The 16,172-nt window shown below is 63.0% G+C and overlaps 1 protein-coding gene across 5 annotated transcripts in view; it reads left to right on the top strand.

Annotated features, from left to right (window-relative positions):
* Positions 1-16,172, top strand: part of SZT2 (seizure threshold 2 homolog (mouse)) — a 49,733-nt gene that overhangs the window by 32,477 nt on the left and 1,084 nt on the right. For 2 of the 5 annotated variants that reach the window (XR_002345235.1, XR_002345234.1), the window contains 30 exons: positions 159-258; positions 948-1,077; positions 2,798-2,950; positions 3,052-3,154; positions 3,243-3,348; positions 3,430-3,541; positions 4,121-4,239; positions 4,348-4,512; positions 4,751-4,835; positions 4,971-5,135; positions 5,214-5,381; positions 5,720-5,859; positions 6,294-6,460; positions 6,559-6,656; positions 6,749-6,881; positions 7,002-7,132; positions 7,228-7,328; positions 7,402-7,578; positions 7,765-8,032; positions 8,113-8,192; positions 8,278-8,403; positions 8,531-8,730; positions 10,525-10,615; positions 10,839-10,919; positions 11,004-11,078; positions 13,265-13,478; positions 13,820-13,973; positions 14,113-14,235; positions 14,330-14,735; positions 14,866-16,097. Coding sequence is in view for 2 of the 5 variants with exons in the window: in XM_021096876.1 (XP_020952535.1) it covers positions 159-258; positions 948-1,077; positions 2,798-2,950; positions 3,052-3,154; positions 3,243-3,348; positions 3,430-3,541; positions 4,121-4,239; positions 4,348-4,512; positions 4,751-4,835; positions 4,971-5,135; positions 5,214-5,381; positions 5,720-5,859; positions 6,294-6,460; positions 6,559-6,656; positions 6,749-6,881; positions 7,002-7,132; positions 7,228-7,328; positions 7,402-7,578; positions 7,765-8,032; positions 8,113-8,192; positions 8,278-8,403; positions 8,531-8,730; positions 10,525-10,615; positions 10,839-10,919; positions 11,004-11,078; positions 13,265-13,478; positions 13,820-13,973; positions 14,113-14,235; positions 14,330-14,735; positions 14,866-14,982 (4,288 nt within the window). In the remaining 3 variants the exon portion in view is untranslated. Of the gene's footprint in view, positions 1-158; positions 259-947; positions 1,078-2,797; positions 2,951-3,051; positions 3,155-3,242; positions 3,349-3,429; positions 3,542-4,120; positions 4,240-4,347; positions 4,513-4,750; positions 4,836-4,970; positions 5,136-5,213; positions 5,382-5,719; positions 5,860-6,293; positions 6,461-6,558; positions 6,657-6,748; positions 6,882-7,001; positions 7,133-7,227; positions 7,329-7,401; positions 7,579-7,764; positions 8,033-8,112; positions 8,193-8,277; positions 8,404-8,530; positions 8,731-8,966; positions 10,616-10,838; positions 10,920-11,003; positions 11,079-13,264; positions 13,479-13,819; positions 13,974-14,112; positions 14,236-14,329; positions 14,736-14,865; positions 16,098-16,172 lie in introns of all 5 variants that reach the window. The other 3 variants (XM_021096876.1, XM_021096875.1, XR_002345236.1) reach the window with 2 other exon arrangements.

Raw genomic sequence — 16,172 nt, 5'->3', positions numbered from 1 at the left:
CCAGAGTCGCTATTGAGAAGTCCGTATTTCCCAGTTCCCGTCATGTTTCTTTCCCTTTGCCCAGTCTCCCTTCCTTTTCATGGCTCCTCTCGACCCAGCTCCCGCGGCCCCTCCCCCCACCCCCCACCGCAATCCGCTGTGTGGTCTGTCCCTCCCAGGAGCCTGGTTCGGGAGGATGGGGGGCCAGGCACCGAGTGTCGCCACCTGCAGCAGCTCCTGGTGCGGCGAGTCGGGGAGATCTGCCGGGAGGTCAACCAGGTAGGCAGCCGGGGCAGGGCTCTCCCGGCAAGAGACACGCCCGGGGCCGAAGGGGTTCCCAGGAACTCGACCTTCAGAGGCTGCGGCTCCGTCTCGGACATTTTCTTTGACCCAGTTACTGAGATGCTGCTTCTCCCCAGACCCCCTGCAGCCTGGGGAGCTCCCTGACCCACCCCCAGAGGGGCTACTCCCTCCTCTCCTCCCAGTGGCCGCGAGGCGCCCCCTCTCATTGCACTCTGCTGGTATCAGGGACCTGACAGTGACCAAAACAGAGGGACACCCTGACTCTGGAGCTCGTGCGGAGGGGGGATAGACATGGAACAACTAAATCCCACAAGTTGTTTCCGCCGCACTTGTGAAGGCTGCTCCAGAGGCAAAGCAGAGAGGGCTGTGAGGGCCCAAGACAGGGATCCGACCCTCTGCAGGCTCAGGGAAGGGCTTCGGGAGAGGAGATGTTGAGGCGGGGACCCGAAGGATGGTGAACAGGCGCTGGCAAAGAGGGACACGCTCCTAACTGGGCTCCAGGGCCCCAAGCCCAGCGACGCTCACACACCCCCGCTGGGCTCCCAGGGCTCCCGGATGCCCTCTTTGACCTCTGACCCCGGCGATCTTGGGCGTCCCCTCACCACCACCGCCCGAGGACAGGGACTGTTTCCGTCCCTGAGACCTCGCCCCCCCACCCCCACCAGCGGCTGCTGCTCCAGGATCTTCACGACAGTCACGTGTGTAACTCTCTGCTGGTGGCCGAGAGCGAGGAAGATCTGTGGCGCAGCGAGACCCCCTACCACTCCCGCCAGCGGGCGCCGCCGCCCAGCGACGGTAAGGCCCACGCAGGAGCCCCCCGCACAGAGGGATGCTGCTGCCCTTTCCTTTACTCAGGACCCGGGGGAGACGCTGCGGGCAGAGTCACCGTCGCTTGGTCGTCGGCGCCAGGTGACACAGGGCAGGCATGGAGGAGAGGACAGAGAAGGATCCGGATTTGGCTGCTGCGAGTTCATCAGTGACTTTAGTGAAAGGGCTGTCGGCAGAGAGTTGGGAGCAGAAGCCAGAGGAAATAGAATCATGAAAGGAGGAGCCGCCAGTCACTCTCTTTCAAGTAGCCTGGCAGTGAAGGGAGAGACAAAGTCGATACGGCAGAAACGAAAGGAAGATGGGAGGCAAGGCAGGAATTTAAAGCAAGGCAGAGACTTGAGTTCGTTTATGCCCCACGGGGTGGGGGGAGGTTGAGGAAAACAGGAGACAGGGGCACCGGCCGTGACCTGCCTTCCTAAGGGCAGGCGTCTCCCTGGCCTCCCTTGTCCTCTAAAAGGACCACTTTTGCCTGCGGGGTAACAGGGCTGAGAAGGGGGCAGGGATGGTGGACAGGTAGGCCAGGTCCCAGGTGAGAAACCCAGGGGGGCGGAGCCTGAGGGCTGGTAGGAGGATGTGCCTTCTGATTGGCTGTCCCTCCAGACGGGCAGGCGCGGCAGCTTTGGGGATGTCTGAGACCTGTGGCCGCGGTTAGGTGGTGCGGTCATCCACTCCAGGCGGTGACTGCCGTCTCCAGCTTCTGCTCCCTTCTCCTGCTCCTCAGGGCCTCTCACCCCGCTCACGGCGGAGAGCCAGAGCATGCCGTTCCTGTGCGGTTCTGTCTTTGGTCTAAAAGTAACGTCAGATCACTCCTTATTTTTAACATGCTTAGCAAGTCTGTAGACAGACGTTCCTAACAGATCCGGGGAGTGTGTCCCTCAGCGCATCCTAGGATGCGTTCGTATCAAAGCCGAGTCCCCGTAACTGGGGGCTTCCCAGGGTTTTGAAGGCACCCTCTGCAAACTGGGAATGAGCTATGACAGCCTAACGCTCTACTTCACGAGGGCTCCCAGCCGGAACCCAGACCCAGCCCGTCCTCATTTTAGTGTCTCCGTATGGTTTCACTGAAACCCTTAGCAACCAGCATCCCATTCCAGACTCTGCAGCCTCCTGGGGATCCAGTCCCCTGTTCGCATCTGACAGCAGCTTCCCTGGGAAACCAAATTGCCACCTGGACCTGCTGGAAGGTTCCTCAACCTGGAAATTGGGAAAGGGTCCATCAAGGCCGTGGGCTCTTGCATGGCGGCATGCCGCCCTTATCTCTGGGTTAGCAGCCCTCCAAAGCACAGGACGTAGTTTCCGCACTCTGCCGCGCGCGTGTGTAAGGGTCACACCCTTTTTGTTCAAGTGGGGTTATTGACGCAGGTCCCAAGGATACACAGGAGGGTATACATTACGCGTTACGTTGTGTCAGGCTCAGGGTGTCTTGGCCTTATCTTCAGGACCCGCGCATGCTCTGCCCGTCCCGACTCCGCTTCTTAGCTTCTCCAGGTCTCCCTGAGATAGTTCTGAAAACCTTCGTGCCGTGACCTGACTTCCTCAGGGCATGGTCCTGCCCTGTTACCCCAAACGACCGTCTCGCCCTCTGCAGAGTAACAGGCCCGAGGAGTCCGGGGGTGAGGACAGCTGAGAAGGCTCTGAGGGCAGAGGGCTGTGTCCCCTTCCTGAGCCGCCGTCTCCCTCCCCCCAGACTATGCTGCGGATGACAGCTGTGGACCGCGAGGCTATCTGGCCGCCACCATGCAGTTTGTCCCTGGCCATTTCTCCTGTGACGTGGTGTGGGGAACCGTGATCCGGGTCCATTCCCGCCTCAAAATGGGGCCCAGCATGGGGGTCTCTCGGGGTATGTGGTTGGCATCAGAGGGCAGGTGGATTTGGGGGTCGGGGGGGGCCTCTGGAGAAGGGAGCCTCCTGAGCCCGTGTGCCCCCCGTGTGCCCCCGTAGCCATCCAAGCCCTGCGCTCCGTGCTCAACGCCTTCTCTGTGGTGAACCGGAAGAACATGTTTGTGTATCAGGAGCGAGCAACAAAGGCTGTGTACTACCTGCGGTAAGTGGCCCCGGGCCGAAGGGCTGCCGCTCGGGTCAGACACGGTGCCGGAGGGGCGGTGGCCAAAGCCCTTGCCGCTCTTGCCCAGGCTCCTGGAGACGTCCTGCACTGAACGCTCGTGGGACAGTGACACCCTGCCCCCGTCTCTAGCTCTGTCCCGAAGCCAGGAGCCCATCTACTCGGAGGACACCTCGGCACGTATCCCCCCTGCTCCCTGGTGGCCCCTGCTCCCCGATGCCCCCTGGAGCCGGGCCCTGACCAGGATTTCCCTGCAGGGCCCTCGTTCTCCCCTGGACGTGGCTTCCAGCCGCGGTTCAGACGCCGCTCGTCCTGTGGGCCAAGTGGACAGACACATCCAGCTGCTGGTGCACGGCGTAGGGCAGGCAGGTAAGGCTGCGGGGAGGGCCCGGGCGTGACCGGATGAGGTCCCCAAATCCGCCGGAACATCTTCCTGCCCTAGCTCGTGCCCTGCTCCGGGCTCCCCTCCAGCAGGAGCCGGCTGGGAAAGGACGGGCTCCGTGATGCGGAGGGTAGGACCCGCGGCTGACTGAAGTGCAGCTTGGGAAAGAGGAGCCGTAAGAGTTGACACTGGGGTCTCTCACCTGGGGCTAGATGGCGGCCCCACTGGCCAGCCACAAGGCAGGTTTAGGGTGAAGCGGATGGGTTGGCTGTGGGACGTATTGTACCTGAGGTGTCTAGGAGGCGGCTGGCACGCTTAATTTATTTATGGCTCAGTTAATGTTTCCTAGTCTTGGGCTAAGACGGGTGCCTCTGAGGTAAATGCCATCATCATTCCCATGAATTGAGGAGGCCCTGAGCCTCCGAGAAGTAATTCCCACTGGTCCACAGTCACATGATCCGCCCGGCGCCGGCCTCTGGCGTGTGGGGAGATGTTTGCGTCTGGCGCTAAGGGCTGGGATGGGCGAGCTGCACCCTCGGTCACCTTCCCACCACGGCTGCACCCAGGTCCCGAGATCACGGACGAGCTGGTGCGGGTTCTGCGTCGGCGCCTGGACGAGGCCACGCTGGACGTGATCACAGTCATGCTTGTCCGGAACTGCAAGCTGACCCCAGCCGATGTGGAGGTCAGCTCCTCCCGGGCTCAGCGTCCTTCCGTGGCTCTGCCGCGGCCGCAGGGCCGGTCTCTGCCGGGACCGCCTCCTTCAGCGCTGACCCCCCATCCCCCTCTGCAGTTCATCCAGCCCCCCGGAAGTCTCCCCTCAGAGGTGCTGCACCTGGCGCTGCCCGCCTCCTGCAGGCCCTGGCTCCCTGCGCTGGCCTGGTACCTGCGGCAGAACCTGCTCGTCTTCCTGCACTCCCCCAAGTACACGGACAGCAACAGCCGCAACCACTTCCAGGTGCGACGGCCCCCACCTCTGCACCCTTACTGTGTCGCCGTTTCCCACAGATGCCCCCCGCCTCACACGACCTTCGCCCATGGACCTGGGCACACCTGTGCCCCCACTTTATTATCCACCTGTGTCTGCCGATGCCTCCGCATACACCTGTCCCCCATCCCCCGCGGGGGACACCTGTTCCCTGACGGCTTTGGTCCCCTTGCCTGGTCTTAGTGCTCAGCGGTCGTTCTCTCCCCAGCACCCACTCCCACCCCAGGGCGGCCTTCCTGACTGGGACATCTACCTGTACAACAAGCCTGGAGGACAGGGCACTGGGGGCAAAGGTACAGCGCAGGGCCCGGGCAGCCTGTTCCTGTGGCCGAGAGGCCCTTACGTGGCCTTGCGGCCGAGGAGGGTGGGCGGGGAGGGGCAGCGCCTGGAAGTCCCAGACCTGAGCTTTCCCATGGATGTCTCCCCAGGGGTCGCCTGCATCACTGTAGCTTTGGTGGATGAGGGAGGAGCCCCCATCTCACTGGCATCGTGGCCCCCCTCTTCTCCGGGACCCCCAGACTCACTGCAGGAGGAGGAATTTGAGCAGCTGACTCAAGTCACGCGCTGCTCGGTTGTGCCAGACAATTCTTCAGGTAGGACGGGGGGCAGGGGGGTCAGTGAATGCCGTGGAAACAGGGACACACTCAAGCAGCCCCGGCTCTCTCCTGCAGCTCCGGACGGGGCCCCGCGGCTGCGACTGGATGTGTGGGGCAAGGGGAACATCAGCATCGTGCAGCTGGAGGAGAAGCTCCGCGCAGCCGCCCGCCAGGCCCTGGCCGACGCCGTCATGGAGTTCCGGCTGCTGCCAGCCTCGCTCTGTTCCGAGGACGCAGCCTCAGGTATGCGGGCCGGACAGTGTTGCAGGTGAGGGTGCTCGGGGGGGGGTGGGAGACCTTGCGGGGTCCCCCCCGAAGCGCACATTCACAGTTGTCGGTGCCCTTCCCGGCATCAGCAAAGTGATACACCTTTGGTAGAAAGGTACGCACGCGATCGGTCACTCGCTTAGGGAGGGGGCGTGCGATCGGGAGCTCCCCTCGCTCAGCCACGCACTGTCACTTGCAAACACTGGCCCTCGGCAGCAGGTAGGGTAAGTGGCACGTCACTCTGACACCAGTCCTGGGGCTCGCGGTGTTGACGATGGTCAGTGATGGAGATCTGTACTCTCTGGTGCCCGCAGGAGGTCTCAAGAGCGGGCCGTTGGAGACCAAGAGCCCTGCAGGCCGCGCTGGCACCTTTCCCCCTGGCCCTGGCCCTGGCCCTGGCGAGCCTGTGACTCCCCCCAGCAAAGCCGGCCGCCGTAGCTTCTGGGACATGCTGGTAATGGGAGCAAGGGGAGGTGGTGAAGGTGACATCTGCCTTCTTGCCTGCCTCCTGTCTCCTCCTCCGCTCCCCTGCAGGCCCTGCCCCAGATCACCTGTTGTATAAAACTACCCTGTCTCTTGGGTAGAAGCTTGCAGAACGTGACAAGTTCCCACGGACACAGAGAGAGCCGCAGCTTACTGAGCGCCTTCACGTCCACTTCTCTTGGCAGGTCCTTACAGCCTGCCAAAGACGTCAGCTGGGCTTTTCCCAGTGAGGCAGCTGAGGCTCCAGAAAGTTGAGCAGGCTGCCCAGGGCTGCTCAGTTAGCCTCCGGGGCCTGAACCCAGGCCTCCAAATCCTCCAGGCTCGCGTCACCCGCCCATGATGCCTGCATCCTCTGCCCCATCCCCCTTCCCAAGAGCCCCTCCTCATTCACTGCGTTGCCCCCAGAGTAAAACAGAATGTGGGGACTTGGGTTCCCCCAAAACTACGGATGACATCGTCCTGGATCGGCCAGAAGACACTCGGGGCCGGAGGCGCCATAAAACAGAAAGTGTCCGGACTCCCGGTGGGACTGAGCGGACAGTGGGCCCGGAGTCCGGAGCCCAGAGACAAAGGTGTGTGTGTGGTGTGAAGTCACGGGCAGCATGGGGTGTGTGTGAACACATCTTGTGGGTGGGTGGGTGCGAGGCTCTTACTCTTGCTCTGTCTTCAGACGCAGGACCACGCAGCTGGAGGAGGGCGAAGTGGGGGCCCTGCAGCCTGTGTTTGCTTGGGTCGCTCAGCGCTGGATGGAGTTCATGGTTCAGATTGGTGAGACCCCAGCGCCCTCTCCCACCCTCAGCCCCGTGGCCGGGTCCGCGTCCTGCAGCCCCCCCCCCGTGACCTCGGTGTCCTGGATCCAGGATGCGCCTCGGTGTCCAAGAGCTCCACCCACATGGTGTCACGGTTCCTCCTGCCATCGGTCCTGTCGGAGTTCGCCGCCCTGGTCACCTCGATGGCTGGAGACACCAGGGTCCGCATCTTTGAGCAGCAGTTGTGAGTCTGGGGTTTCGCGGAGGCTGAGCGAGGAGAGGTGGCGGCCTAGGCCCGGGAGCAGGTGGCCGGGGAAGGGGGCCATCCCCGGTCTGCTTTCTGTCCATCCCTCCCTCCCACTAGGGCTTCTGAGCCAGAGACCTTCATTCCTTGTTCCCTTGGACAGCTGGGCCCAGCGCCCCGCCCAGCAGCCAAGCGGCATCTGCTGCTTCTGGGAAGGAACTTCTTGCAGTGGAGGAGACCCACCCAGCAGGGTGAGGGCACAGCCTGGGGCGGGGGGGTGCTCAGAGTGACGGATCCTGGGGGATCTGCCTCTAGCCCCCCATTTTGCCACTCCCTGACCCCACAGCTGCCAAAGCCGTGCAGCGCTTCGAGCCGGGAGGCGATGGGAGCTCGGGGCGGAGTGCTCCCCGGCAGAGGTTCTTGCTGCTGGAGGTCACGGACAAGAAGGTAGTCGTGGGGCCAGGAGCTGGGGGGGGGAGAGGGGGCCCTGAGCCCACTGACGCTGAGCCTTGACTTCCAGCTCCAGCTGCTGACCTACAACTGGGCTCCAGACCTGGGGGCGGCACTGGGCCGAGCACTGGTCCGCCTGGTGCAGTGGCAGAACGCCCGGGCCCACCTCATCTTCTGCCTCCTCAGCCAGAAGCTTGGGCTCTTCCACCACTACGGCCAGCTGGACTTCCCGGTGCGGGACGAAAAGGTGCCTGCTGCTCGGGGCCCTCCTCTCCTCGGGGGTCAGTTAGAGGCAGTACCAGCTCGGAAGCAGGAGAGCGGCGGACTGAGGGCAGAGGCGGTGGGAGGGAGAGTGTGAGGGAGGAGGCTGGGGGGGAGGCGAGGTCTGAGGGCAAAGCCTGTGGAACCCATTGTGCGGCCCCGTCTCGCTCAGGAGCCCAACCCATTCCTGCTGCCGACCGTGGAAGCGGAGACCCTCATCCGGTGCGCAAGCCCCCCGCTGAGCCGCGAGCAGGGCCGGCTGAGCGGGTCCTCTCGGGGCGGGGGCCCCCTTCCGCTGGACACGTTCCCCTTCGACGAGGCCCTGAGGGACATCGCGGCCGCCCGCCCCAGCTCCTCCCTGGGCCCTGCGCCCAGACCGCCCGACCCCGTCGCCTTCCACGGACAGCAGTTCCTGGAGATCAAGATGGCAGAGCGCCGAGGTGAGGGCGCCGGGCCGGGCAGCGGGCAGGGAGAGGGGTGGCCGCTTCTGGGGGCCCCTCCTGATGCTTCCAACCCCCAGAGCTGGAGCGCCAGATGAAGATGGAGAACCTGTTTGTAACGTGGCAGCAGCGCTCCGCCCCAGCCAGCATGCCCATCAGTGTGAGTGGCCCAACCCGCGCCCGCCAGGAGCGTCCCCTGACCCCGCCCTGGCCACCCGCCTAGTGCTCACTGCCCACGTCCCCAGGCCGGGGAGCTGGAGACCCTGAAGCAGTCGTCCCGCCTGGTGCATTACTGTGCGACGGCCCTGCTCTTCGACCCAGCGGCCTGGCTGCACGGGCCCCCGGAGACCTCTGGGCCCCCCGAGGGGCAGGTGAGCCTCCAGACGCCTGGCTTTCTCTTGTGGGACCTCCCTTTGCCCCCTGGGGCCCTCCTTTCCTCCACGGCCCAGAGGGGAGTCCACTGTGGGCTGGAGCCTCTCTTTATCTGCACTCCCACAGCGGCGCCATCGCCCTGAGTCAGGGTCTGGGAGCCGAGAGGGCCCCGCAAGCTGCGACTCCTCGGACGGGCCTCCGCCAGGCGCCCGGGAGGAGCCTTGGCTGAAGGAGCTGAGCTTGGCTTTCCTGCAGCAGTACGTGCAGTACCTGCAGAGCATGGGCTTTGTGCTGGTGCCGCTGCGGCCCCCCTCACCCGCCCGCAGGTGAGCCCACCTCTCCTGCCCTCCCCGCCTCCTCCACGGCAGGTGAGGCCCCACGCGCCCTCCTCCTGGGTCCCCCTTGGGCGGCTCGGGCCTCGTGCGCGTTCATCCCACAGGCCCGCACACATACATGAGGACCCGGGCCCTGCGCCTGCCGCCCTCGTGCTCCTTCTGTAAGCCTCACACCCCCTGTGGGAGTCACGGCCACGTTCAGACACAAGCCGCGCACCTTCTCACAGAGCTGATGCCCGCGTGCGGCTTCTGTGCTTCCACGCTGACGTCCATCCGACACAGCAGTCCTGGGCCTGGCCCTTCGTAGCTGCTGTCCCGATGGCTCCCTGACCTCTCCTGAGCCCCGTGTGGCGCCTGGCCTGGGAAGAGTCCTTTTCGCACCGTGCTTGGTTTTTCTCCTCCCCAAGGACCCTGCCCTGGGCCCCCTCCCATCCCTGTCTTCTGGCCTGTTCTCGGTCATGTTCACTCACTGGCCTGAGTCCTGGGCGCTAGGAGACGCTCCCCTGGCCCACCTTCCGGCTCCCCGGCACACAGTGACGCCTCGGCACCCACCCTTCCCATCCTGCGCCAGGTCTCAAGTTCCCATTTCTGTGGCCCATGCTCTCTGCCCCTCTCAGCATCTGAGTCTGCAGGTTCTGGGTTTCTAGCCGCTTCCCCGTGGCTGCCTGGGAGAAAGTCCACTCAGCTTATGCATTGACGTTCATGTATCCCGATGCGTGAGTCTGTTTTCTCCCTCCTCTCTGTTCTCAGTTTGATGCCTTTTCAGGCTGGCAAACGTAAGCTGTGCCTCCTTACTCAGGACCCCCTTTGGTGCAGAAAGCCAGTTCCGACTACTTGGTGTTTTGTAACCAGCTCGCCACCTCCCAGGCCTCCCACCCTTGGCCAGGCCTTCAGAAGAACGGACTGGCTTGAGCCTCTGGGACATTTCTGTGGGTGCCCCTCTCTCTTCTTAGTGACAGAGCCCAGGAGCCCTGCACTGCCCTCCACAGCCAGGTCTTAGCTGTCGGGGTTTTTCTGGAGTTTGCATTTTCCCATTCAGTTATGTTCTTCCCAGAAATCAGAATTCCCTTTTAAGACCATAGACACTAGATTTAAACCTACATTTACAGAGAAGGATTTGAAGTCAGGCCTCCGTTCCTCACCAATCACTCTTTGGGTCTAGTCCCTATTTCCCTGAGGATTCAGTGGGACACTGGCCCCCTGGCAGAAGTTTGGCAGTTTATAGCTCCCGATACAATGAGTGGGTCCCACTGGCCCTTTCTGTTTTGTCTGTGTTTGCAATATTTTTTTCCCTTTAGTTCCTGGTTGAGAAGTAAAGAACAGTAGGCCCATGGAACGCTGCAACTACTCTTCCCAGAGCAAAACAGGACCCCTTTTCCCTCTCAGAGGAACACCCCTAACCAGGGCAGAAGCAGCTCCTTGAATCTGCCCCAGGAAGTCTCAGGCATACGTCCCCCTCTCCCCTCCTGCCCTCCTCTGCTGCCCCCAGTAGGCAGATGCCTCCAGCCCCTCACAGGGGTCTCGCCTTAGTCCTGGCAGCCTCGCCAGCCCTACCCTCGTCCTCCCGCTGGAAGAGGGGCCTGGCCTCCCCCTCCCCCCAAAGCAGCAGCTGCTGTGGAGAGAGCCCTGCCCTGCAGTCCAGCCCTGGGCCCCACTCACCCTGAGCAGGTCCTTCCATCTCGGGGCCTGTCCTCTCTCCTGCAAAACTATCCCACATGAACTGCACTCGCGATCTGACAGCCGCAACCCTTCACCCACCGGCCTGCCTCACCCCCTGTTCTGCAGCACCAGCCGGCTGCGGGCCATGGCCATCCTTGGAACAGAGGGTCGGGGCTCCTTCTCCTGCCCGAAAGCCAAGGCCGACGGGAGCCCCAAGGTAACCACCATCAGAGAAATCAGTGCTGCCCAGACACCCGTATCACTGAGCCTGAATTATCTGCCCAGGGCCTAGAGTCAGGGATGCTGGGTGAGGACTGAGGTCATTGATGCCAGCCTGGCACCACTGAAGTCACTGACCCAGAAGACTTCTTCCCTGCTGGTCCGGGGCTGGTGGGCCCCTGACCCTTGCCTGTGAACCCCAGTCTCTTTTCTCTCTTCAGAGCTCTGGCTCTCCAGTCACCACATACCACCTGCAGCGGGCACTGCCCGGGGGCATCATCCTCATGGAGCTGGCTTTCCAGGTGAGCAGGAGGACACTGAGAAGTGGGGAGAGCCAGACCCACCTGTCTCTCGCCTTCCTGACCTCGGCTTCACTCTCTCTGCAGGGCTGTTACTTCTGTGTCAAACAGTTTGCTCTGGAATGTTCCCGAATCCCCATGGGGCAAGCTGTCAACTCGCAGGTGTGTGGTAGGGACAGAGGGCTGTGGGGCCTCAGGTGTGGTCAGTCCCCCCGCCCCCAGTGTGCTGTGGCAGGCTGCCCCAGAGATGACCTGGTGCTGCAGGTGGCCGGGCCATTCTGGTGCTGTGATTGGACCGCCACCAGTCCCCGTCCACGGTAGTCCAGGGCTGTACTCGGCCATGGCACTGGGGGCGGGAGGCAGAGTAGCACGGTGGCTGGTCTGACACTGACAGGAGCCTGGCATTGCGGTCACACTGCGACATAGCTGATGGGACAGTGAAGACCTGTGAGCACGGTGGGTACATACGTGCTCACGGGTAGGTCGGTGCCATGGGCAGTCCGGGCCTAAGGTAGAGCTGGGGACGGCCTGGCATCGCCTGTGTCGTCACACTTAGAATGGGGACTAGCGTGACGAGATCCACAGACGTACGGGTCACGTGGTCAGCATTTTTGTGCCTGTCTGCCGGCCTCGAGGCAGAACCGCTGCACCCTGAGGGTTGAGAATGAACATGAGTCAGGACGGAGGGCAGTCAGGGACCGGAAGCCCTCGGACTCAGGTTAGATGCGCCCCTTCAGCACCAGGGCCTCGGTCTTCTTCGCGCCTCTCGCTGAGTTTCTGAGAGATGAGGGTCTGACAGGCACCGTCTGCCACCCTCCAGCACAGGCAGCAGGGGCGCCTCCCAGATGTGGCCAGCTCAGGTCCAGCCCGTCGGTAGTTGCCTTGGACTTGGGTGTGGGTGCCTGGTCTGGTCATCACAGGAGGGTGCGATCCAGCAGAGCTTGGTGACGTCAGCGCAGGAGCCTGCCCCGGCCGTGCTCAGAAGGGAGACGGTGCAGGCGGGTGGGTACTCTTCCACGCTTGGCTGTGTGAAAACACCCACCCCCACTGCTCTCTAGAGCTTCCTGGAGTCCTTCTGACTCCCCTGCCCCATGATCTCCACCCAGCTTGGCTCTCTGTGCCCCTACGTGTCTAACCTCTAACCTTACGTTCGCTTTTGAAGGTGCTTTATTATTGTCATTATCATTAAGTGCTTAGTCTCCATGCTGAGCCAAGTGCGGAGTTGGCTCCTCCTGTACAGATAAGGAAAACTGAGGCTTACAGAGGTTAAGTGATGTGCCCCAGGCGCACAGCTAGTTGGGGGCAGTACGGGGGCTGAGTCTGGTCTCTGACTCGGAGGCTCATCCTTTGGTTATTGCATTTTCTCACACGGCCCTAACTTTGAGGCCCTTGCCTTTCTCTCATGGTAAATGACGAAACCGAAGCAGAGAGCTTTTGACTTTACCCAAGGCCACGCAGCTCCTCTGCCTCCCAGGCAACTGCTTCTTCTACCATCATTGAATTCCTTTCCTGTTAACGTTTATGCCCAGTGTCCCCAAGGGAGTGGGCCTGTAGATTCCGCCCTTCCAGCATCACCTCTCCAGCTGTTAACGTACTTTCAGCAAAGCTACTTCCACCAAGAGAAGCACCAGCTCCGCGTCTCTGCCTTCCTTTCTTCCTCCATCAGGGGTTCATTCACAGACCAGTTAGAGGAGGCCCACCCTGGCCCAGCCTTGGCAAGATACCCCAGATGAAGCTTTACAAGCAAGGAGGAGCTAGCCAGCTTGGGGGGCGGCGGTCAGGGAGGCAGCATTCAGGCAAAAAGAAGAGCAGGTACAGAAGCATAGAGAAAATATGTGATGTGCTTGGCAAGAGCGAGCAGTGTGCTGGGAAGATCATGCTGGATCAATGAGAAGGAGCCGGAAAATAACGACACACCTGCCCTGCCCCCGACCACCTTGTTTAAAACCACAAGGACTCAGCTGTTGATCCTCCACGACCATGTCCCAGCACGCTGTGTGCTCACCACTGTCTCGTATCTAGTGCCTTATCTCCCCACTCCTGGGATGGAAGCTCCTTGAGGGCAGGGGTTTGTACCCCCAGCATCCAGAACAGTACCAGGCAGGCAGGTGGCCGGCACTCGGCGAGTATGTGTTACACCATGAATCTGAGCCCGACTCGCGTGGCGTCTGGGCTGCAGAGGGCGAAGGCCCGTCCCTGAGAACGGGCCGTTTCGCGTATCGGAGAGTTCCAGTACAGGACGATGTTACGAGACTGCCCACGGAAGCATTTCAGGCAGAGGAGGGGAGTGGGGGTGTGCTGGGCAGCCTGGCCCTGGGCCCTGACCCAGCCCTGTGCCACCCCCGCAGCTGTCCATGCTGTTCACAGAGGAGTGCGACAAGGTGCGGGACCTGATGCACGTGCACTCGTTCAGCTACGACTTCCACCTGCGCCTCGTGCACCAGCACGTGCTGGGCGCCCACCTGGTGCTGCGGCACGGCTACCACCTCACCACCTTCCTGCGGCACTTCCTGGCCCACCACCCTGACGGGCCCCACTTTGGCCGCAATCACATTTACCAAGGTCGGTGCCCAAGGGCAAGCCAGGGCAGGCGGGGCCGTTGCTGGGGGCCAGGCCTTGTCTCTGCCCCTCCTGTCCCACGTTGTCCGTTGCCTCGTATCACCTGGACCTTGTCTCCGTCCTGAGTCCTTCCCAGTCTTGTTTTGCAGCAAAGTCTAGATCCTCTCTCATGGGAACCTGCCCCCTGTGGGTCCCGAGCCGCTTCTGTCCCGTCTCCACGTCCCACAGGAGCCCTCCAGGAAGGCAGAGCCAATCTGCCTGTCAGGCAGGGCCGCAGGGACGCCCCCCCCGACCCCCCGATCAGCAAGTCCCAGGCTCAGTGTCTCCTGCAACTCGCCCCTCAGGGACCCTGGAGCTCCCCACGCCACTCATTGCCGCCCACCAGCTGTACAACTACGTGGCCGACCACGCCAGCTCCTACCACATGAAGCCGCTGCGGATGGCCCGGCCTGGGGGGCCCGAGCATAACGAGTACGCCCTGGTGTCAGCGTGGCACAGGTGAGGGGGCAGCGGAGCTGGGGTCGGGCCGTCCTTGCAGATGGAGACCCGTGTTTTCTTGGGCGGAAGGAGCAGCAGGGGTGGGGCGGGCTCCCCCGGAACCTCAGGATCGGCATCCCCCGCCCCGCCGCCACCGCAGCTCCGGCTCCTACCTGGACGCGGAGGGACGTCGCCACCAGGACGACTTCGACGTGTCTCTGCTTGTCTGCCACTGGGCTGCACCCTTCGAGGAACAAGGGGAAGCCGAGAGGCACGTTCTGCGGTGAGCACGCCCCACTGAACAAGCCCGCTGCCCAGCCGCGCCCCCGCCCTTGCCCTGTGACCATCGCACTGGTGACCACCCCCCCCGCCCCCAGGCTGCAGTTCTTCGTGGTGCTCACCAGCCAACGAGAGCTCTTCCCCAGACTCACCGCTGACCTGCGCCGGTTCCGGAAGCCGCCCAGGCTGCCCCCTGAGCCAGAGGCTCCCGGGAGCTCAGCTGGTGGCCCTGGGGAGGTCTCCGGGGTTGGTCTGGCCCCTGGACCAGCCCCCCTCTTCCCTCCACTGGCTGCAGAGGTGGGCGTGGCACGGGCACGGCTGGCTCAGCTGGTACGGCTGGCTGGAGGGCACTGTCGCCGGGACACCCTTTGGAAGCGCCTCTTCTTGCTGGAACCAGCAGGACCTGATCGGCTGCGGCTAGGGGGGCGCCTGGCCCTGGCCGAGCTGGAGGAGCTCCTAGAAGCAGTCCATGCCAAATCCATTGGGGACATCGACCCCCAGCTGGTAAGCAGCTGTGGGTTCCAGAAGCAGCAGGACAGATGCTAGGAATTCCACCGGCAGGCCAGGAGGCGGTTGCAGGGGTCTCAGAGGGGGCTCTGGGGCAGCACATCCACACCTGTGGCCCCTCCCCCAGGACTGCTTCCTGTCCATGACGGTCTCCTGGTACCAGAGCCTGATCAAGGTTCTCCTAAGCCGCTTTCCCCAGAGCTGTCGCCACTTCCAGAGCCCAGACTTGGGAACCCAGTACCTGGTGAGTCTCCTTGCCCTGCCTTTGAAAGGGGAGGGACAACAGAAATACGCATCAGAGAGAGGACAGGGTCCCCCAGGAGCCCCAGCCTGTCTGGCCAGGCTCCGCTCCGGAGGGAGGCTGGGACAGCGGGACAAGGCAGAGGTCAAAGCCTTCAAGCACGGAGCCACGGCACGTGCATCTCTGAGAATAACCAGGAGCTGTGCCCTCAGGGGCTCGCAAAAGCACACATCTTGGCGCGGGATCCTGAGGGCCAAGCTCTGGAACCTCGCGAGTGGGTTGGTCTTGGGAGGTTCACGCCCCAGCAGGGACATCTTGGGCTTTAACGCCTTCTCACCCAAAGTGTGGTCCTTACACCAGCAGCCTCAGCACCACCCGGGGGCTGGCCAAAGTGCAGCTCTCTGGGCCCCCTCGAGACCTGTGGCTCAGAACCTGCCTTTCAGCCGGATCCGCACACCCGAGGTTGAAAGCGCTGCTGGGCAGGGCAGGGCAGGGCAGGTAGAGAAGAGAGCCGTGCAGTGGGCACGGCCTGGGGAGGGAGAGGCTAAAGGACGCGCCCAGCGAGACGATCAAGCGCAGAGTGAAAGCACTCGGTCCGTGGTGGGGGTCCTGCGACAGAGCACTTGTGGGGAGGACCGGTTTCAGGGTGTTAGGAGACATCGCCCAGGGAAGCCAAGGCCAGCGGGCACAGGCCACAGAGCGCAGACAGCACGTCGGGCGTCCTTCTGTGGGGGGTGGGGACACTGAAGCAGGAGTGGGTTTGGGGGACGGGTCATGAACCTGGGGTCTAGGAGGTGTACGGGCAGCGGCGTCTGGAGCTCAGGAGAGAAACGGAGGAGCGTCTTTATGAACAGGTGGTCACTAAAGGCCCAGGCGTAGAGGAAACAGCCCGGGGAGATGGCAGTGCTGAGCGCCAGGGACAGACATCAGGGGAGGGTCCCAAGGGGGGCCAAGGATACGAAACCCAGGGGCAAGGAGGAGTCAAGGGCAGAGAACTCCCCTTCGTTGGTGGGCTGCACTGCGCCACTCTGACGAGGCTGGACAGGCTGATGGGAGCCAGTGAGGATGACGACCGAGGTGGGATGTGGAGAAGCCGTCTGGATGACCGGGCAGCGCAGGTGGGGCCAGTGGGGTGGTGGGAGCGGGCCTCCCTTGGACGGGTCCCGCGTCCAGGCGGCCCTCGGGGACAGTCA

The sequence above is a fragment of the Sus scrofa genome, chromosome 6, assembly GCF_000003025.6.
Source record: "Sus scrofa isolate TJ Tabasco breed Duroc chromosome 6, Sscrofa11.1, whole genome shotgun sequence".
Classification (NCBI taxonomy): domain Eukaryota; kingdom Metazoa; phylum Chordata; class Mammalia; order Artiodactyla; family Suidae; genus Sus; species Sus scrofa.
The sequence above is the reverse complement of the archived record's forward strand: the minus strand, read 5'-3'. Positions and strand labels throughout refer to the sequence as shown.